We start from the raw sequence: 22,748 nt of genomic DNA, 5'->3' as shown, positions 1-22,748 counted from the left end.
TTCAGACTTTCTGACTTTGAGAATAGAGAGAAACGGTTGAGAGGGAGAGAGAGAGGAGCAGGAGTTCTGGGAGGGGCACAGCAGCAGGAGGTGAAGCGCTACCATTGGCCAGTAGCGACGGTGAGTGTAGAGTGGACCAGGAGAGGAGCATTCCCATCTGGGGCCCAACAAGACCCACGGCAGTGAGACCAGCAGGAGTGATGCCGAGCAGGACCACAGCACGACACCCTGTGAAAGAGAGAGCAAAAAAAGTGTGAGTACTCTGGGAAAATAAAAGCTTGTGTCATGTATTATTTGGACATCAGAGAGAGAGAGAAGAAAAGAGGGGTGTATCGTGTCCCCCGACACATTGGGCCTATAGCGGCATAACTAGGGGCTGGTCCAAGGCAGGCCTGGGCTAGGGCCGGTCTCAGCCAGCCCTAACTATAGGCTTTGTCAAAGAGGAAAGTTTTGAGTTTACTCTTAAATAAGAGCGGGTGTCTGCCTCCCGTACTAAAGGACTAAAAAAGACACAAAATGACCAAAAATAGACACAAAATGACTAAAAAAAGACACAAAAAGACACAAAATGACCAAGCAAAAGACACAAAATATTTAAGACACAACAAAAGACACAAAATGACTTACAAAGACACAAAATGACTAGAAAATACACAAAATGACCAAAAAATTGTTAAGCTAAACACACAAGACACAAATAAAATGCAGTCACACTAGAATAAAAACCAGAGTTGGATGACAGGATCACACACAATCACAAGATCATATTTATGTTGGTTTTTCTTTGTTTCTTTTTGGTTCAAAATGTTGATCCAGTAAGTCAGAATAAAAAAATCAATTATTATGAGGTCATATAGGTGAGGTTGAAAAAAAACCCCAACAACAACATGGCATTTAAACATTTTTAAGTGGTGTATACAGGCAGGATGAAAATGATTCAAAAATGGACAAAATAGCTCTAGACTCCATAGAGTTAAAGGAGAAAGACAGGCACAGGCAGTTTTCCACACTTTTGGTCACGGAAATGGTTGAAATGACCACCAATGACCAGCAGATGGCACTAAAGCAACAGGGAGAAACGACAACGATACTCTCGCGTTGGTTGCGACGTCACGTCATTCCATGATGGCTGAAGATCCTGGAGGAACATTTTTCAATTTCTCTCTCATTTTTCTTTCTTTCTCTCTACCTCCGCTTGCCATAGAGACATGGCAGGAACCACAGGAACGTTAAGCGTCCACAGATTTTTGGTGTCGACATGCCCAAGAAAGGGAACCGAAAACGGCTGAAATTTAAGGCCGGGGACGTTTGTTCAGAATCAGGTAAGCTACTTTTACATTAGCCAGTAAGCTAACGCTAGCCCGCCCACTAGCACTCGACAAAACGCCTCAATTTACGTTGAAACTTAATTATTTGACTCTGGTGTTATGCTACATCAAGTTAAAGTGAGTTCCTACTCTGGTCATCTTTAGTGTGGACTTCCTGGTGTTAAACAGAGCCAAAAGAAAGATAAGTCTGCACATTACTTCAACTGCAACATTGAGCCTTGCCATCAGATTCCCTCTAAAGTTCTGGCTTCAAAGTCCATGCCAGATTTTTTTAATGATATTTGGCCCAGTAAAACCGGAGATAATGTCAAATATATTAGTATAAAATATAGAACTAAATAGTATCCTCATTTTACCTGTTATATGTTATATTTGCATATATTTTCATATTTGCAACATGTACATTTCTGTGTGTGTGAAACATAATTTTCAAGGTCAGATTTTATGTTTTCCTTTGTTTCTTTTGGGTTCAAAATTTTGATCAAGTAAGTCAAAGTTAATTATCAGGACATATAGGTGAGGTTACGCTGAAAAAACTAATAACCAACATGGCATGGTAAAGATCTTTTATCAGATTTTTAATTGACATAATAGCCCAAGATTTCAGAGGGTTAACGTAATTTACCGGTAACCGGTAATTTACCGTCATTGGTCTTAGCTGTTCTTTCCGATCTAGTTTTATGAATGTGACTTATAAACAATATGATTATATTATGGAAATATGTCTGTATTTCATAGTGACCGTTGCTGATTATGCTGATGCTGACCCAGCCGTTGTGAAGTCAGGGAGGGTGAAGAAGGCTGTTGCAAATGCAGTTGAAAAAGAAGGTAACTTGTTATGATGGACAGTGATTTCTGTGTGTTACAGATTCAATATTATAGTGTAATTTGGATATATCTGGGCAAGTGATCCCTCCGCTTAATTTAATAATTTGTTTCAGTGAAATTACTCTGCGGCCTGGAAGCATCTCAGGGTGCAGTAGAAGAGGTCCTCTCGTCTTCAATGGGTGTCACAGCTGATGTTTTAGACAGCAGTGATGACCTAGACCCCGAAGAAGATGGAGAAAATGAAACTAAAGTGGCCCGTAAGAAGAAAAACAAAAGGAGAAAAGGTATTGAATTGTAAATTGTTTAAAGAATGCTCATGGAAGTATGAGTTGAAAATTGGAGGATTTATTATTTTATGCAACCAGGGTGTTAATTGTGATGTTTACATGTTGTCTTCACAGAAAGCAGTGAGAGCAGTGATGGGGGGGAGTATCCAGTGGATATTTGGTTAATGCTCGCCTCCTACATTCGGCCTGAGGATGTATGCAGATTTGCCCTCATCTGTAGGAATGCCTGGACAGTCACTTGCACTGCAGCTTTTTGGACAAGGCTTTACAGAAGGTGAGGTGGATTTTATTGATTGACAGAGTGAAGTCAGTGATGAACAGAAAATGTTGTGTATTTTGCTGATTCACTCCTCAAGAGCCAGTGGTAGTGAAGTGCTGCTAGAAGTGAAACCTGTGTCTATGCCTCCCATGCTTTCACTTGTAAAGTAGAAAATGTGGTCAGAATCATGGAAAATTCTGATTCATGATCTATTGTCAAAATGAAGACAATGTACATTGTAAACAGTTTATGACAAAATAAAAATAAGTCAAGATTGTGGGCCAATAAATTAACAAATTAATGGGGTAAAATCACACTTAATATAATCAACATGTTTTCTCACCTTTTTTTCACAGGCACTACAAGATTGACACAGACCTGCCATTCCGTCTCCAGCCTGAATCTATTGACAGGACATGCTCTTTACGGGCCCGTGTGATTCGCTCCCTTTTCCATTTGTATGAGCCATTTAGCTTGCGTGTCTCAAAAATCCCTGTCCTGCCAGAATCCACTCCCACAACATTGATCAACTCAAAGGTACATAATCTAATGTTAACTCGGTTTTGTTTTTTATTTTGTTTATCTGTTGTGCAAGTGATGGCTTGTAATTTAAGTGAAAACAGGGTTTTTGTGTGGTATTGTTGGTAGTGCTGCTGTCACAAAAACAACCCAATTGCTTTCCCTTTTTAATGAGCTATTAACAATTCCAACTCAGACTAAACCGCGATCTCAGTGCTATCATAAAGGCAAAGTAAAACACTCAATAATATTAATAAGTAGGCAGGTTTTTATCTACTGAGATAGCTTAGTAAAATAATTATTGTCCCTCTCTGCCTGCTTTGCCTCCTCCCACAATGGGACTGTTTTCTTTATTGGTAGTTTCCATAATTACTCCAGTCGTTCCATCATCAGCCATTTCTACTACCTGGGGATAGTTACTGTAAGCTGTTTTATTAACTTGCCTCTTAGCGGTAAGCAGTGATGTAATTTATATGTCTAGGGCTTTTATTTTGGAAGTCAAAACACAAGGAGTGAGGCTGTAATATGCTTCTGTTGACAAGTTGTCACATTTTCTGATTCAGGTACCTAAATGTATGTACACAGGCACTGAAAATGTGAAGTTTATTTAATATGACCACTTTAATGTTCCCTGTTGCAGTGTATATTGTTCTGGGTCAAAAAGGTGTGTGGGATTTGCCCTGAGGCATTGTGGGAGTTCAACTTCAAGTTTCTAAAGCAGGTAAAAATTGCTGTTTTAAAAAAAACTAATCATCTATCCTTATATAACCCATGTCATAGTCTGTATGTAGAAGCTGCTGTTATCATGTTTATTTATGTGCATTTTTGTGATCATCTCCTTCCAGCAGGGACAAAGTAAGAATGGTTGTGCCAAGTCCTTGCTCATGCCCAGACAATATAAAGATGTCCACACGAACCCAGACTCTGACTGCTACATGCTTCAGGTCACGACCCTCAACTTCATCTTCACCCCTGTGGTCATGGGCATGACGCTGACCCTGGTTAGTAACTCTTGAATTTTGTTAGATATTGGCTACATGGACCATTCTATTACCTATTTGTATGTGTTACCCTAAAGCTGACCTGTGTTGGTAGTAATAACGTATTAAAGAGGAAACTTTTAGGCACAGGACAACATTTTTATATGAATTACAGTTTATAAGAGATTGTTGGTGTTTATCACAGCCACAGCTCATAATGACCAAAGAAAGAGACAGTCTGAAAAAAAACATCCAGAATATCCTTACCTACCAGCAACATGTTTGTCATTATACGCCAACAATTGTATTTTTATTACTTTGTCAATAGTCTCCATGAGCTTTTATTTTCTTCTATTGAAATACCATATTTGATCTTGAAATGAACCACCAAGTATGTTTAACCTCTCCTAATCCGAACTGGCCTCTCTCTGTCTTTCTTCTAGTTCACAATCAATGTTAGCACAGACATGCGGCACCACCGCGTTCGTCTCGTGTTCCAGGACTCGCCGATCCACCGAGGGAAGAAGAGGGGGGATCAGGGCGGAACCCAGGTGGTGTTGGATCCGGTACACAGTGTAAAACTCATGGACTGGTGGCACCCACAGTACCCCTCCTCACCCTACACATAGGAGTTGGCAGAAAGTCACACAAAGAACCCTGCTGTTGTCTCATCCCACTCTCCAGAGATATGATATTGGATGACTCTGCAGAACTCCGGATTATATGTACATTATCATTTCAATTCCCACTTCGATTTTGATTGTTAGATGTTAAAGAAGGCCGACACTGCAAATCCCACCTTCCAATGTTAACATCAAACATGTTGCATGACCATTCACCTCTACAAACTTGACAGCCTACTTAGTGTTATTTAAATATCATAGGATAAAAAAAAGTACTGCAGAATTATCCAGAATTAACATTGTTCCTAGGGAGACTGAGCTTGTCATCTGTGTTAACAAATCTGTGCTGTCCTCCATGGGCCGCTGGTAGACACAATCTTTTCAACACTCCTCAGCTCCAGCAGTTCCTTAATCTTTCTAAACACATAGAAAAGTAGGCTTTGGTAGTATGGAAAAGAAACCAAAAGATCATGATTAATTGTCTTTATATTTGTTTATATATGAAAAGAATTAAATTATTTACTGGTTTTGGACAGCTGGGAGAAAGCTAAATTGTTTTCCATTGTTATCTGAAAGAAAGGTGCGTAATATTTCACAAAATAGAAAAGAGTGTGACAGTGATAGTAGATCAGAGGATTCATTATTTATATATCACTCAGCCCACCAGACATGCCAGAGGGGTGTAAGCACTTAGAGCTACCAGCTGCATTAAAAGACTCCCAAGTCTGCTTTTATTTTACATTAGACAAACATGTTGCATTTTGAACCCACGTGTATAACACGTTTTCTTTAAGTCTTTGAAAGGGATGCTTATGGATTAATAGGGTGGAATATTTGTGCTGTCCTCCATTGATTTGTTTTCATGCTCACTTGAAAAGTTACTCAAACATATCTTGGTTTTGCGTTGGTTTGAAGGTTGCATTAACAGAGTTGTATTATTCTTTTAAAGGTCCAGTGTGTAGGATCCATTTGGAGAAATAGAATAAAATAATCATAATTTTGTTATACTTAGTGTATAATCACCTGAAACTAAGAATCATGTTTGTTTTTTTTACGTTAGAATGAGCCCTTCACGTAGGGAACAACTTCATGTTGCACTGCCATGTTTCCAAAGTAGCCCAGGGTTTGCCAGGGTCAAACACTGGCTCCAGAGAGGACTTTTGCGTTTTGCCATTCGCTGAACTCCACCATAGGTGCTATTTCACATTTGAAAGCAGGGATATTGAGTTGGTTGCAATTTGCAAATTCACAAATTCCACTAAATTCTGCACACTGCTCCTTTAAAATCATGTTTTTTTCATGATGTTTTTAATTTGAAGGCAGCCTCATTTAGTATTATGTGAATATTAAAGACACTGCTCTTTACTGAAGGGGCCAAAGAGATTAATTACCTCACACATTGTCCACTCATCTGCTGATTTGAGCATTGTCTCTTTTTTTCTTATCTAAAAACAGCTTGATCGTCTCCTTACAGACTATATGAGCCATCTACCCTACTGCCTCGTGTGGAGTCTCATTCTAAACTATGAAAGGCTTAATGTGTATAAAGTGGTCTGTCTTGAGTGTTTTCTGTTGAATCTGACTTGAATCATACCAATCACATGCTTGATTTTGATAGGGAGATTGCTGCCATTGACATTGATTTATCCATCCAACAGACAGTCAAAATTATGTAACCTGGATTCATTTGCACATATACATGTATTGCAAAAGAAAAAATGATTCGATTAACCACAGACAGTTGATTATTCTAGAAATAAAAAAGAAAAGACAAGTGGATGTTCTGATTAGCAACAGTTTGATGTTTCGTCGTTGGTCTAGTTTTATCAGATGAATTACATTGACAAATGTACTTAATGCACTGAAATAAAAACTGAAACTGCCCATTCAAAATGCCTCCACTATTTTGTCATGAAATGTTGATTTACAATATAATATTTTGTGATTCTGCCTCCCTCTTGTTGTCATACTGGGTACTGCTGGTCTGCTCCTACAGTCAAAGCCCTCCATCTCTATATACTTTAAATGCTTTCAATGCTGTTAGTGTAGGTATTGGTGAATGTGACATTTTTTTCCAGGAAAAGTTAAATGCATTAGATACACTCATGCCTGCTGTGAAATGTCAGTAGATCTTCATTATAAAACAAACAAAAAAATGGAATTTAGGAGTCAAAAATGAATCAACAGTATCTGGGTCTGATAGAATTGAACAAATATGGTCTCAAAAATACTAGACCACTTCTCTAAGAGTCAGAGTTATCTTTTTTTTTTACATTATAGGACTCAGTCCCTAAAGGTGCTGAAAATCTTGAAAACACTTGGTTTTGAAAAGTATCTGGATTGAAGTGCTTGAAAGTGCTTAAAATCTTGCTTGCCTAGTCTACTTACAAACAGATTTTGAAAAATTTGCTTTGTCACCCTTCTGTAGAAAGTTGTCATGAAACGTGTTGGTTGTTTAATATCAATAATCTCTAATTTAATGTGATACAGTGAAATATTCGGTGTGCTGCAGATACTGTAGGTACTGTATATTAAAAAAGCTGCAAACATGCTCAAAAGGTTCTTGAATTTTGGATCACATTGTATTGCACGGGGTTTAATCCCAACCATGACATCCTAACACTGATACATTATACTGAAACGTACTTTGGAAGAAATGAAATGCGTCACAAATATAAAACAATACAGAAGAAGACTGAGAGAAGCGTCTCAGCTGCTGGCGGTAAAAACGATAAAGATGAAGTTGTCTCCCTTGTTGGTCCTGGAAGTCTTTGGCTAAAGTTAGAGTACCTCGTAAAACTGCCTATGCAGTCAACAGGCATCACGTCATCGCCCCAAAATACCGGTCTGTCAGAGATATGAGAAAAACTACATTTCCCACAACACCGTCTGCGCTTTGCCATTGGCGGTGGCACAGGTGACCGCAGACGCTCTGAGTTGTGACAACATCTCGACGGACAAAACGAAAACAAATTAGCCTCCGAAGTGCCACAGTGAACACGCTGTAGCAGTCTGTGGAAATACAGAGAAACTAAAAGAGTTTTTCCCCCTTTAAACGCAACTTTTTCTCCGGACAGTGCCTGGCAGGTTTGGTATTAACAGAGCACATGAGAGAAGTGGACACGCACTTTTCGTGAACCTGACTACTTCACTTCGTTCTGTCTGACCTTCAGAGCGGGTAAGTGATATTTTACCACCGCCACTGAAATTTAGCTTCCACTGCAACACCAGTAGCCTACATCTGGAAACTCAGCGAGCATACATTTAAATTGCGTATTTTCCGATGTACATGCAAAGCCTCGTGATTTATTAAGCTTAAAATATAAAGTAGCCAACTTATCATTTGTCCATAGGAAGGTAAAGGCAACACTGATTTGCTTTGGATAATAAATTGTGACTAAATGACATGTAGCTTACATGCACATAGCCTTAAACTTAACATACATGCTGAGAAGCATCACAAATCACAGTGCATGATTTGTTAAGATTTTTTCTGCAGCTGATGATAATGATGTAATAAAAATTAATAGAATAATTGTAGAAGGATTTAAGACACACAGGAGCATAAATTAAACTATTAAAACATGTTTACCCTATCCTAAACATGTTTATTGTCATTTAAGAAACCAGAAGAGTTTATTTTCCAGATACTTCACTGTACATACATTTGACAAAAATAAGGAATAATAACGAAATACAATAACATATCAGTGTGACACATAAATTGCACTGAAATTCTGTTGTCTGCCTTTTTTAAATGTGACACTAGTACTACACTGGACCATAATGCACCACTTTCCCCTTTTTACTGTCATAATTGGAGAGCTTCCCCTCTTGCCATTTATAAGCAGTAGCTAGGCTGGTATCAGTAACAACACCTCAGCCCGGGGGTATGCTGCTATGTATAAGCTGTGACTGTAAACTGTACAGACTATACTCTGATGCCTATTCGCGTACTTTGCTTGAAAGACTTGCATGGTGCAAACACAAAAATAATGAAGGCAACACTAACCACTTATTCCCCCCACGTCCCCTCTGCAGAGTGGGCTTTATTTACATACTGTGTTATTATTAGAGTGTGTGCTGAGCGACGGGTACAATTAGTTATGCCTGATGCTCTCCAGTAATGCAATATCCATTTCAATAATAATAGTTGACATATACCTGGCATTTAGCTGGGGTTTTTAGAAGGAACTGTTTTATCTTATTTTACTGTAGAATATTGTCAAACAATTTCAATCTGCTGCATAAAAGTTGGATTTTGGTTCAGTAATCCACTTAGAAATCATTAGATTAGGTGTAATGATATTCAAAGATAAACCCCAGTTAAAGTCTAACTGTATCCAGTTCACCACAGCAAGTTTGTTGGAAGTCTTTAGGCTCACACACGTCTCCTTAGAGTATGTCTGCCAGCGTACATCACACTAACCAAGTGCATCCCGGTCGCTGACCCCTCACCTCCCCAACTGGTCTCTGTGCTCATCCATACCATTCTCCAGAGAACACAGTCAAGGTCAAAGGTCAGAGCAGAAAGTTCTCAATAGGTGTGATGGCTTGTAACTTTTTTGTCACAGTTCTGCTTTTGATCATAACACATCTACTTTCGTTCTAAGTGAATTTCAAAAGCACTCCAATCTAGACATCACCAATAGTGCTAAATCCAGTGGTGACCATGTTGTGTTACGAGATACGATGATGACAGGCCATAAGTGAGTTACTGGAAATAGAAAATCTAGAGCTGAGCAATCCCAGTAAACTGTGTCTGTGATTTTTTACGACACGGATTGTGAAAGAAATTAAAGAACGGCAGCCACAGGAAAATTTTGTAATATTAGGGCAATTCGCAATTGTTTAATGCCTGTATTGAGACAGAAATATTCTTGTAAGAAAAGGTTTTCCTTTTAATTCAACTTTGCCCCCAGTCACTTCCAGTTAAATGAGTTTTGCTGGGAAGAATTACTGAGGTCAACCAGAATGACAAGTTTGGTTTCTTGATGGCACATGTACTTCCCTATATGTATTTTGCTATAAAAACAGAGAATGTAATACAGAGAAACGCCAAGAACTTCCACCTCTGTTATTCACTGCTACTGAACACACAGATGGGCATTCACATGCAATGAGGCAGGTTTCATTTGAGTACTTTGTTTGGCTCGGGCACACACAGTATAAGTACATTACCATTTGCATATTTAAATGCACACAAGCACTGAGTGATGTGTTGGGCCCGTGATTTATGAATGCTTATTTTCTCACATAGCACTGAAGCAGCAGCACACAAGTTAGTTAAAAAGCATCTACGGCATGACACGGTTACACCTGAATCACCGCTTTCCTGTAAAGACAAAACCTTTCTCCCACTGTCTGTTTTATCTGCCTCCTCCTCATTTCTGTGAAACCATGAATGAATGGAAACATTTCCATTGTATAACCAGATCAAAAGGATAGATATACTGTGCAGCCACACTGGCACAAAGTTAAGCTGGAACTATAACACTAATGTAGTGCTGCCACATATCAATAAACTATTTAATTTAATTATTGTCTTGTAATTTTATCATGTGCCTTTTGGTGTGTTTATAGTTGTTTCAAAGAATGCCTCTGAAGTAGAATCCTATCAAAGAGATCAGAGAACATTACTTATGATATCTGCAGCGTGCTACATTACACAGTATCAGAAAATCTTTATATGGGGCAAAAGTTGGACATGATAACCAATTATGTTAGGGGAAGAGCTGTTAAGATCAGAGCTCACTCGCTTTGTCATTGCCAAAACAAGTGTGTGTAAAATGTCGAAAAACTGTTAAGAATGGGAGAGATGCATCAGTGGGGTTATTGAGTGCACACAGTGTGAAGGGTCAGGGGGTTAGAAAACACACTGAGCTGTGAGGTCACTGTCAGCAAGGTCAGAGGTGACCGGCCACTATGTAGAGCAGCGGTGATGCCTGCAGACTGATCACACTCTTTCCAATAGCACAGATGGCCGGCAAAGACAAACAGTGTCACATTTCAAGCACTAAAACCTCACTGCTGAGGTGACCATTTTGACTCAACGGTCTCAAGTGATAATAATAATATATTTTTTTGTACAAATGCAGCACAAAGTGTTCCACAATAAGGAAACTACAAACGACACAAAAACAAGAATAGAATGCAATAATGTCAAAGAAGATGGAAGATAAAAGACACTTGATAATAATCTCTGAGGTTATATATAAGTGTTTGTTCTTAGTCTCTAATACAAACCATGGGGGTGCTTTCTAAATTCGCCTCCCATACTGGTGGCAAAGGATCAACACATCCTCATACCTAAACATGACTGGTCCTGTTACAAATATGTGGCTACTTGATAAATGAGATGATCAGCCTTAGTAAAAGACAGTTTGGTGTAAAAGAAGGTGTGAAGTAGTTATGGTACTTGATGTTGACGTAGAATGTGATGTAGCTTTACACAGAAGTTAATTAAAACTTAAAATAACAACAATCACTTTTGGTTTCACTGGGAATATGAACACTGTGAAAGCCCTATATTTGTTTGACCCACACCCAAAGTGGACCCTGTCGTTCTTTACACTCCATACATGATTTTTAGATTCCACAACATCAATTCTACCTCAGCTTACGTCATAATTACTGTGGCACTAGAGGGCACGTGTTGACAATAAACATAAATATGGCTCATAAAAGGCTTCTGCAAAGTTATATGGGTTGGTTTTTTTGGGGGAGGCCAGTCTCAAATAATACAACATTTCCCGATACATAGACTACCAGCTTTGAGTTCACCAAAATAGGCATTTTCAGCTTCCTCAAAACATCCAAAACAACCAGAAGTTACCCCAGAAAAAAACAGATATGATGATATCTATCTGGCCTGTGTTTATAATGTTTGTCTGTGTTTGAATGTGTGACACATACAGCCAGGTAACAAAAGTGCACAAATTAGCACAAGCTTTGGATCCTGTGTGTATGGAAAAGTGTGTGTTTGGGTCATATTTTCAGCCTCATTGGACTCATGTCCGCTTGTAAGTGTTGGAGATGGGGTTATTTTCTTCAGGTAAACAAAGGCAGCAGCACACTGAGTAGGCTCAATGGATGTACTCTAGTGTGAAAGAGCATCAGGTGTGTGTAAACAAACACAGCTCCATCCATTTGCCATATGGACAGAGCTCCCATGACCCAGACAGTGTTTCTGCTGCTTCGTGACAAGACCAGGAAAAAATGAATGAGGAAGTGGCTTTATGTTGTTCTGGATTTCCCTTAACATAAAAAATACAACAGTAAATCTTGGACTTTTTAAACCACAAGAATGACATATTGGCATGTGCTTAGTGACAACATGACCCATGATCTATCAGAGGTGAGCGTGGGTGGGCCGTTTTAGGGCATGTGCTGAATGTGTGACTCCACTTCCTCATCTTATCTCCATTCCACTGTTTCATATCCTCTTTTGACTGACAGACAGTAGTGATGGTCTTATGCAGTCTCTCTTTTCTCTGTAAGAATGGCGTCTCAGCTGCATCTGTGAGCTAGCCTGTTGTGTACGTTTGGACAATTTGCTTGTTAGTTTTAACTGCAGGGTGTAGTTTATAGTGTGCAGTTGTGTCTCTCTGCAACTTTATATAGATTTTTATCTCCTCATAAAGATGTGCATTAGTCATCTCAGCTAGTTTATTTTTAGACATATTAAAAATCTGTACTGTTCCCACACTATGAAACTTAATGTTAAAATTGTAAAAAATGTTCTCTTAACAAGTTGTCAGATCTCTATGTTGTTGTCTTAAAAGCTTTTCCTGGAAACAAGCAAAATATATAAATAATATGAGGCAATCACACTTGTTTCTCTTGCAGTTTCACTTCTTTTTCAAGAAATTCTGTCTGTTGATGTGAGTTGGGAAATATCTTTAAATAATATGTGACTTGCTTCAAGAAGATTACATTACTTCCTACATAAAATATTTCTATTTCAACAGCATTGCTGGTTAAAGTTGTTGCAGCGGAACATTGTTTTTACTTAAACTCTCAACTCTGTGCTCCTTTAATAATATGCCCTCTGGGCTCCTCAAACAGGTTTTCCATTACGCAATTCCTAATATTCTTTCCAGTGGTTTTCGACCTACGATAATACAAACAGAAAGTCTGCTTCTCAACAACATTCTTGATCAATTTCTGCCGGGTTTCATATGAGAATGTTAAATCACCAACCGATGACTCATGACATGACTGTGCGAATATACAGATGTTGGATCTCACGTCTGCCTTTGGTTGGGAAAACCACAGTCTTGCATGGCCAGACCTATCTCAATGCTTGTGCTGGAAATAGGTCTGGCTGAACCAGTCTTAGGCAAAAAAACGTTCTGGTTTGTTTGTATCTTTTTAAACCAACCAAAAAAAAGTGCAGGTCCATTTAAATCCCTGCAAAAGAAAGCCCCACATTAAACACTAAAAGGTGTATGCAGACTGTATGATATGGTAAAAAAGAAATTATAATAACAGTGACTATAGGGGGAAAAATCACTGATAACCAATATAGCAGCCGATGTAGTCCATAAGCTAGATTGAAAATGGACCTTTTGATGTAGACTGGTTTTTGCACCAATATGACTGTACAAAGATACTCCGAAACAAATAACTTTATTAAATAATATTCAACAATGCTATACATACAGTATTACATTGTAGGGCTGGGCGATATGGACCAAAAGTCATATCCTGATATATTAAGGCTGAATATCGAAATACGATATATATCCCGATATTTTTTATCACAAATTGAGAGCAAATGTTCAGTGTCCAAAGAAGCTTGATTGACACCGTTTATTTAAGTGAACATAAATATTGTATAACAACAGGAGTACCTTTTTAAAAAAAAAAAAATGAAAGCTCCATAAAGTGCACATTTAAGTCAATCAATCAATCAGACAATAAAATAAAAAACAAATGTAAATAATAACAATAAAAAGTAAAAAAAAAGCTTGATTAAAAAAGATGAAAACAATAAATAAATAATTAAAAAGTAGAACATGATAAATATATATATATATCTATATAGTCTAGGAAATAAAACAGGCCAATCTTATTCTGAAATAAATATATTTATGTGAGAAAAGGAAAACAAACATTACAAAAGAACTAAAAATGACAAACCCTAGTAAGGGCAGCATTTATATATAAGAAAGAAAAATTGAACTGTATTGATATATGCGATGTGGTCTAATTCCATATCTCATTTAAAAATATATTTTTATATTTATATATCGCTCAGCCCTATTACATTGCCAACCATTTCTAGAAATAATAACTGAGGAAAAATAAAAAATAAATAGCCAAATATCAGTTCCAGTGTCATTGAAATGCTGACCAGTTAAATACAATTAAATAAATAGCTAACATATTTCTAAATCACCCCAACCATTGTTTTCTACATTATATACATTATGTAAAAAAGTTTTCATATCAGCGCATATTGGACAATGTTTACGCAGATCACATCTTATACATGGTTGCTCATAAAGTTGGAATAAAATATTTTTTCCTCTTTCCATGAAATGATTGTGACAATCTGATTTATTAATTACAGATAAAGTGAATATCTTCACTAAACTAAACTCTATTAATCAATATTTTCCAAATATATCACAATGAAAATGAAACCACAATAAACAGAGGATTGTGTCTGAAAACAGAATGATTCCAACTTCATGGGCAACAGTGTATATTGTCAACCAATATATCTGTCGAGCTCTAATCCAAAGCATGTTTTCACAAGTGTTTTTGAAATTTTTAAAAATCTAACTTTATATCTTTATATCTTTTTCAGTGTTTGCTCTATTGCACCACAAAGGGCTTTTTAATTTTAGTGTTTCTGTAAGATGACTAAACTAATCTATAACTGGATGTCTTTGGCATTTAGGATCCGAAATAAAATCCCAATTTTTCAGCATTATTTTTCATTACATGTTATTTAACAGAATTTCACGTTTTAAAAGAGGAAGAAGGACGACCTTCTGCACTTTCAATATTAGCATCCACGTGCTGTTATCACACATGCTTTTTGAATTAGGGGGAATGACTACTTTGATGACTTCCTCAGATGGGTATTTTCCCCAGATGGCCTTGATCAGTTTTAAATATCATCCAGAGTGTAATAGTTTTAGTTCAGATTATCTCTAGTTCAAACCTGTGTGATATGACTGCTCAGCTGAAGAACTGAATGGATGCTCCTTCTTCATTCGATAGCAGGTGCTCCTCTCATTTTAGGACTGTTATCTGCTGGCATTAGTAACACTGAAGAGTTTATTGACATTTTCATTGGACAACCTCCTCCCCTCCTCCCTCCACCAGTAGTAGCCATAATCCATGGCAGATCCATCTCTAGAGGATCTTCAGTGATCTTCTGTATAAGGTTGTGTGTGCGTCTGTCTATAGAGACACACCATTCCTTTGTCTGCACTGCTTAATCAAAAACTGTCCCCATATTTGGTCAGAGGACAAGACATGGATGCTGATCTGGCAAACACACACAGCACAAAGGAAGTTCTCGTGCACTTATCCCATTGATTATCATCCTCTTGACCCCTCCTTGAACTCTTAAAGTGTTTTCAAATGTTTTGCCCTTCTTTTCTTTCTGCGCTCACTTTGTCTCTGCATTTTTTTTTCTTTATCTTTGTCTCAAAAGCCACATTCTTCATCGTAATGGTAATTAGTTTTCAACTTTCCTACCTAATGTGGACATAATGGGAGAGACAGAGAAAATAAGACAATGAGAAGGAGAGTGGGGAGGAGTGGAACATTTTGTGAAAAGCAGGTTTTGGTTTGAGTGTTGCTGTAGTGTAATTCAATTTGTGTGTGTGTGTGTGTGTGTGTGTGTGTGTGTGTGTGTGTGTGTGTGTGTACCTTATCTCACAACTCATCTCCTAAATGCTTTCCATTCCATCTCACCGTACATGGTGACTCTCACCCATGCAAGAAGAAAATGCTGTGCAGCTGGTTGGCTGGTTATTGTACTAGACTCTCTTTATCACACACAAACACTCATAGATCCCACTTCTGTTTACTCAGTATTAATGTCGGTTGATTTTTATTCTCCAAATAGAAGAAGGGTGCCCTAAAAATAAACATCTGGTGGCTTAGTGCATTATGATTCCAGCCATAGCAGCATATATCACATCGACTCTGTAATGATCATAAAATTATATTCATTTTATTTGCTTAATGTCATTAGGGACAGCAGATGATAAGCCTAAATAGTCATGCACACTACTTGAGGTCACCTCAGGTCAAACAATGTAGCATGGCATGAGCAAGACTTTATCATAGCTTTTTCATGGCCAAGGGTTGTTTAAACCTATAGAACTTTAATGGAAAGGTTGAAGAGGAGTAAAATTTCTATAAATATTGCGATAATATTTCCATTTAATATGAAGCCGTAACAACGACATCTAAGTTTGATTATTTCACTCAGCGTCAGCAGCATCATTAAGCTTCAGATACAGAGTAATTATGTGATACATACAGAGATAAATCATACAGACAATATGTTCAGTAAACATTTTATTTGCAAACCCATGTATAAATGTCAGTGGCGGAAGAAGTATTCAGATTTTTTTCTTGAGTAAAAGTAGCAGCATTACAGTGTAAAAAAAAACTCTGTTCTAAGTAAAAGTCCATTCAGAATTCTACTCAAGTAAAAGTACAAATGTATTAGCATTAGACTATACATAAAGTACCAAAAATAAAAATGACCCATTGTGCAGAATGGCCCATTTCAAAATCATATATATTAGATTACATCACTTTAATATTGCAACTGGTAAAGGTGCAAGAACTGGTAACTAAAGCTTCAAATTAAAGGTTTAGAGTAAAAAGTACAATAATTATTTCTGAGATGTAGTGGAGAATAAATATAAAATAGCATAAAATGAAAATACTCAAATAAAGTACAAATATCTATGCTTAAATGCAGTTCTTGAATCAATGTACTTAGTCCCTGTGTACCACTGATAAATGACCCCTCACCTGCAACCCTGGTGGTATAACCTGTCAGGAATATTAACAAAACTGTTTGTCCTGCTCAACAGAGAGAAAGCCCTCGGTTAGCATAGCTGTTTTAAATCTCACTCAGTCATAATACAACAGTCGTCCAACACTTTCAGCAGAGCTACAACGATGCTCTGTCTCTGTAGTATTTGTTTGCAACCTCTTTGCAACCATGGCAACAGAGAAAGTAAACGAAGGGAAACTTATCTGCTGGACAAGTAGAGGAGGGTCTTGGGTGGTGTGTTCATGTGGACGTGTGTGTGTGTGTGTGTGCACGCGCATGTGTGTGTGTGTGTGTGTTTGGGTCCTGCCTCCTCCAGAGGCCATTGTCAAAACAGTACAAGGCTGTCTTGGTCAATGATTTCCCCTCCTACATATCGACTTACGATTGGCCAGACTTGACAGGAACGCAGCTTTCCCAACCAATAAGCTGAGGGCCTGGAGGGGTCCTGCCCCTGGACCAAAATAACCCAGTAAATACACTGCGGGCACTATGAGAACTGGAGCTGACCCACTGTTGAATGCTTTGTGTACAAACAAGGGATGCTTGTCAGCTGGGTACTGCTGAACCATGCTGGCCAGTGTTCTCCTCTGTTGTGATAGGCACAACTAGCTGAGTGGCACTTTGATACCACTGTTTGTGTTCCTGCATTCAGGGATACAGGATGGTATAGCAGAGTATAGATGAAGGGGGACTGATAGTTGGGTTACAGACAGTGATGAAGGAGTTTTATTAACACATTATGCACAGAAGATCCATCAAACAAGCTGCTGCACATAATGGCCATTCTGCATGTTGCCTTTACACTACTGCTTGTTTGTGCAGACCTACAGTATGCGTTGCAACCCGAGGCAGATGTGAATTGATTTGCTGATTGATTTTAAAGCACGCTTTCTAGTTTAAAGAGTTGAGCTTAGAGTGAGGTCTAATTAGGTGCAGTGGCTTCAGTCATAGTTACAGTTTTTGGGCTCAGCAGAAGTCAGATTCCTGTCACTTCATAAAGGCATATGACAGTGAATAAGTAAACATTGCCAGTTGCTTGATTAAAATGCTTTGTGAATTTTAGTCTTCGGAAACCTCTGTCTTATTAGCCTAAGAAAACTAGCATCCTCCTTATGTTGAGTCCATGTGCAGCACTTCCACGTCTTCTAAAGTAAAAAATATTCTGCTATTATGCATGATCTTACCACCAGGAGGCGCCTGTAATGATACTGTCAGCAAGTAGTTCTGCCTTGTGTTGTTCCTTTAATTTGTTGTCCGTGTGTCTGTTGTTGTAGCGATGTGCTTTTGTGTGTCTGTTTGATTGAGAATGTTGAGAAACTTGGTCTGTGTTTGTATGCATTTATGCTTGTGCTGACAAAAAATGGATGTAAAAGGAGGAAAGAGTGTTTCATGACATGCCTACAGCTTTGTTGTAAAAACAAAAGTTACAGCACATTTTCAGAGGAAGTTTTACTTCAGTCTGAACTCACTAGCCTAGTCACAAGGAAATCAGCCAATCACAGAGAAGTAAACATGCAGCTGCTTTACTTTACACACAATGTACAGTTTGAGATCATCAGTGATCATTACACAGCAACATGGAATGGAAGACAGTGTGTTTGTGTGTGTGTGTGTGTGCGCATTGACCTTTTCCCACCGACCTTGTTAGGGGACTCTCTCTTCTACATGGTCGCCCATAGAGTTGGAATAATTCTGTTTTCAGACACAATCCTTTGTTAATTGTGGTTTAATTTTCATTGTGATATGTTTGGAAGAGTTTGAATAATAATGTTTTGAGAAGATAGACACGTATCTATCAAGAATAAATCACATTGTCACAATAATTTCAAAGAAAGAGGTAAAAAATATTTTGTTCCAACTTTATGGGCAACCGTGTACTTTTATATAGTTTACGGGGATTCACTTGTCTCATAGCATACATAGACACACTTAGCTTAGTGGGCTTTTTTTCTTATAGCCTTGGATTTAATCTAGTAAGGTACTTGCTTAACCAAGCTATAATCAATATTTTTTGATAGTCTAAGTTACAAAAATGTTTACTGTTGTATCTCACATTTTCTCATGAGATTATCTTTGCATTGTCAAAACTAATCCGTGTGCATTTGCATCCGCCATTTCCTGTGATTCAGTGCTTTGTGGTTGTTTCACCTCTGCATATTCTCTAGAACCATCTGTTTTTTTAATAACTCCTACAACTATTCAATAATCTCTTAACAATACAGTGACCACGACTTTTGGTAAATGATAAAAATGTATGGGTATGGGATGATTATTTTTATTGCAATAAGATAAGTGTGTGATAACTCATACTGAATGGACACAGATTATCTACAATATTATTATATATTATTACAATGTATAGACTTTTGTGTGGACTTCTAAGTATTGAGGTTTATGTGCATTTCTGTTTGTGTGTGGTAGGGTGACCATGTGTGTGGGAGTGTAATTAAAGAAGTAAATATGTTGATTCACTGCAAAAAAGTTAGTTAAGAAAAAACACACACAATGACCTTGCAAAAAAAATAAGAAATTGCTTTCAGGATCTAACTAGTGTATACTAGCACACGTGTAGGTGTTACTGTATGCAAATAGTGTACACTGCTTTAAAAAGGAGGCTGGACTGGAGGAGGAGTTCTACATCAGAGTGAAAAACGAAAGAGGGAGATGAGTTTACTGGACACAGGGCTCTCGTTGTTGTTGCTCCAGACTACGACATTCAGGCTAATTTAGGGGAAGAGGAGGAGAGTGGGTGGAGGAGGAGGAGAATTGAGGAGGAATAGGAAGCTGAGCTGGTGATTAGAGAGAGGGAGGAAGGTGACTAATAGTGACTGTCACTCAGCCTACTGTAGCTCGGCCGGTGGAGGGAGGAGTGCCGTCACAACCAGTGAACCGGCATATGAATGCACTTGTTAGTCAGGACCAGCCAGCAAACAACTGTGTGTCTGTCAGGGAGTGTGTACATTAACACGTGGAGGAGCAGATCTCTCTTGGATACACTATGTTGTCTTTGGGATAGTTGGAGAGTTGCTGGTAAGGCTTTAAGTTTATACATACTCTACTTAATGGATCAGTGTTTCTTACTGCCTGGCTACTGGATACGCCACCGTCAGTTACTGATGTGCCGGAAAATCAGAAATGAAACTGAGCGTGTCTACAAAGATTTTGTTTGTTTTTACGAGCATGCAGTTCCTCTTAAACTAGAATATATACAGTAGCAACAACAACAGGAACAGCATTAGGTACATTTCTGTTGATAGTAAGCTGATTGCTACATGTTGCATTTTGACCTTTAAAAGACAGAAGTAGATAGCTCAAGTCACCACTGCAACTTTGGGCAATGTAATGATTGTTTGCTCTGTGCTGCTAAGTGGAGGCAGAATGTCAGAGTGATGGTACTGATTGTGTGGCAGCCTGCTGTCGAGACTGGAGAAGCTACTCCATGAAATTCAGCAGTTCTCTAATGTTAACTTGCTTACCAAAATACATGCAATTTAAGATAAAAACATGTAAACTGAGGTCAGAGTGTTTTGTGTGTTACTAGCACCACATCTGTGGCACAAGAGTGTGACCATGTACTTTTTAGCTCATGAACTAAGTGTGAATAACTCTGTGTGCATTGTTTCAGTTACTATATGTGGCCTATGTGTTTACCACAAGTTCTGAACAAGGACTAGCCCTACTGACTTAAGTTGTTCAAATGTTGTTCTTGGGTTTTCCTTTTTGAGTATTGCATGACAAGTGGCCATCAATACCAACGAGCAAAGACTTGCATCTCCAGAATTTGTGGCATGACAAACATTTTTGGTCTTTCCCTGGGTTTGCTGCAGGAGGAAGTTGCTTCACCACTGACAAAACTAGGAGTTGTGAAAACTGATGGAAGGAAAGAGGAAGTGATGCATTGTGGTCATAATTGATGATGCTGGTCTATTGTCTTTCCTGGATCTCATTGTGTTGTAATTTCAGTTGACATGGCTGAAAGTGTGTTAATGCTGTTCACCCATTGTTGTCCTTTGCTTGCTATAATTTCATATCACTTGCATGTCTGTGACCTGTGAAGCAGAGTGACCTGAGGAAAGCAGCAGTTGACTGAGTAGACAGATTCACTCTGGACAAGGGTCTCTTGTGGTCAGCTATTTATAGACTGTGTTTAGGAGGTGACAGGCATTGTGATTCACACCCAATGTTGATGAGTTACGGTGATTCGTTGAGGTGACCTTCAGAACCTTGGTGACTGAGCAGAAATGTTTACATACAGTGGGTTTATTTTTGCTTGTAAATTACAAACAATTCTTCTATTCACCACTTCTATTCAAGTTTACTGATAATAAGGATAAGGACACTGATCGTTTAACAGCTATTTTCATTAGCAGTGTCACAATGTAGATTCTAAATCCCAAATGTATCAAAATGAGCTTTTAATAATGGTTATAGAAATAAAAAGCAGGATCAACAATAAAAACCTCTGCACCGCTGCCACCAACTTGCTGCATCCAAAGAAAAAAAAACTTCAAAGATGACACAGTATTGTTTATGGTAGCCTGCAGCTGCACTTTTCCAAACACCATCATTGATACTCAAATTATTTGAATTTGAACACTGATCTTTAGTGTGGTACATTTGAAAAAGCATGACGTTTACATCAAACTATATGAAACCTGATACCTGATATTTAGCTGATCTTGTTAAAGAATAATTTGAAAATGTAAATGATGGTTGCCAGAACATAATCAAAACATCTGGTGATCTTTAAGAATCAAGACTCAATATTCTATCGATGGCATCACAAATGTAATCGAATGTAACTAGGGCTGCGCGATTAATAATTTTTTAAAGATATCTTTAAGGCTTTATTGACAGTGAATCAGAGTGAAAGGGGGAGACAGATAGGAAGACATGAGGGAAAGGGCTCCGAGTCAGAATCAAACCTGGGCCGCCTTCTCACAAGGACTAGGCCTCTATGGTATGCGCTCTACCAGGTGTGCCACAGGGACGCCCCAATTAATAGTAAAAAAAAATCAAAATCGCAATGTGGACAAGTGCATTATCCAGATTTCAGGAGGCGCAATATTTGTAAACCCCTTAGAGTTCTGACAGGCCGTTGGAGAGGGGGCATGTTTTGAATATTATACTTGAGTGCACAACTCGGTTAGTATTTGTGTTATAGAAACCCTCTAAAAGAACATGCTTGAGCCTCTACTCATTTGAAAAATGGAGGTGTTAAAATAGCTAGAAACCAGATAGGATAGTGCTGGAACTCTCACAGCAAACTTGACACCACGGTGGCCCGGAACCAGCTGCAAAAGAGCTGCAACAATTTGGTACAAGAACAAACTGAACTAGTAGTAGAACTGTAGTAAAGGTGGCTCCCGCAACAGAATTTAAGCCTTAAAATTAGTGAGAGTGTACTCCCTTCACACCATTTAATGTGTGTTCAGGTCTATTGATTCCTTCACTTCCGCCGTGGAAATTCTTCTTCAGTGTGTGTTGCACACCTGCTGCTCTTGAACACTCCACTGCCTCCTCAGTTGCTCGTCCACACTCGAATCATAACCATATTTTTGTTACAGCTATTCATCCCATCTGTGCATTTTGCAGTTTTAAATCATATAATTAACTTTTTTATCTTTGTTTGTTTTTGTCTGTCTTTTTCATCTCACTCCTCCATAGCCTTTCTTCATCTCTTCAGTCCCTTGATCCACCCCCTGCAGATTGTCATCCACTTTCTCCAGCATCCAGACATGTAGTCAGCAGCATAAGCAGAGCGCATTCCCCCTTTTCAACTATTTTTCCTCTCAAACAGGTAATTGCACATGTGTCTGTATGTGTGTGTGTGTCTCTGTGCTTCTATATTATACTGTAGAAAGTCACCCATTTAGTAAATGCA

The 22,748-nt window shown here is 38.3% G+C and overlaps 2 protein-coding genes across 4 annotated transcripts in view; both read left to right on the top strand.

Moving 5' to 3' along the window:
- Positions 1–1,136: 1,136 nt before the first annotated feature.
- tmem183a (transmembrane protein 183A) lies at positions 1,137–6,711 on the top strand. The gene is made up of 8 exons (XM_059330107.1): positions 1,137–1,322; positions 2,067–2,156; positions 2,270–2,440; positions 2,558–2,717; positions 3,059–3,239; positions 3,862–3,942; positions 4,067–4,222; positions 4,645–6,711. The coding sequence occupies exons 1-8, from the start codon at positions 1,259–1,261 to the stop codon at positions 4,828–4,830; spliced, it is 1,089 nt and encodes a 362-aa protein (XP_059186090.1). The 5' UTR covers positions 1,137–1,258; the 3' UTR covers positions 4,831–6,711.
- A 952-nt stretch (positions 6,712–7,663) lies between these two features.
- The window catches only part of tfeb (transcription factor EB), a 35,623-nt gene continuing 20,538 nt past the window's right edge, over positions 7,664–22,748 (top strand). The window contains exons 1-2 of one of the 3 annotated variants that reach the window (XM_059329875.1): positions 7,664–8,002; positions 22,532–22,664. The gene's annotated coding sequence lies outside the window, so the exon portion shown is untranslated. Of the gene's footprint in view, positions 8,003–19,881; positions 19,895–22,531; positions 22,665–22,748 lie in introns of those variants that run through there. The other 2 variants (XM_059329873.1, XM_059329874.1) reach the window with 2 other exon arrangements.

This window comes from Centropristis striata, chromosome 3 (genome assembly GCF_030273125.1).
Source record: "Centropristis striata isolate RG_2023a ecotype Rhode Island chromosome 3, C.striata_1.0, whole genome shotgun sequence".
Taxonomy (NCBI): Eukaryota; Metazoa; Chordata; class Actinopteri; order Perciformes; family Serranidae; genus Centropristis; species Centropristis striata.
This window is presented reverse-complemented; position numbering and strand designations above follow the sequence as displayed.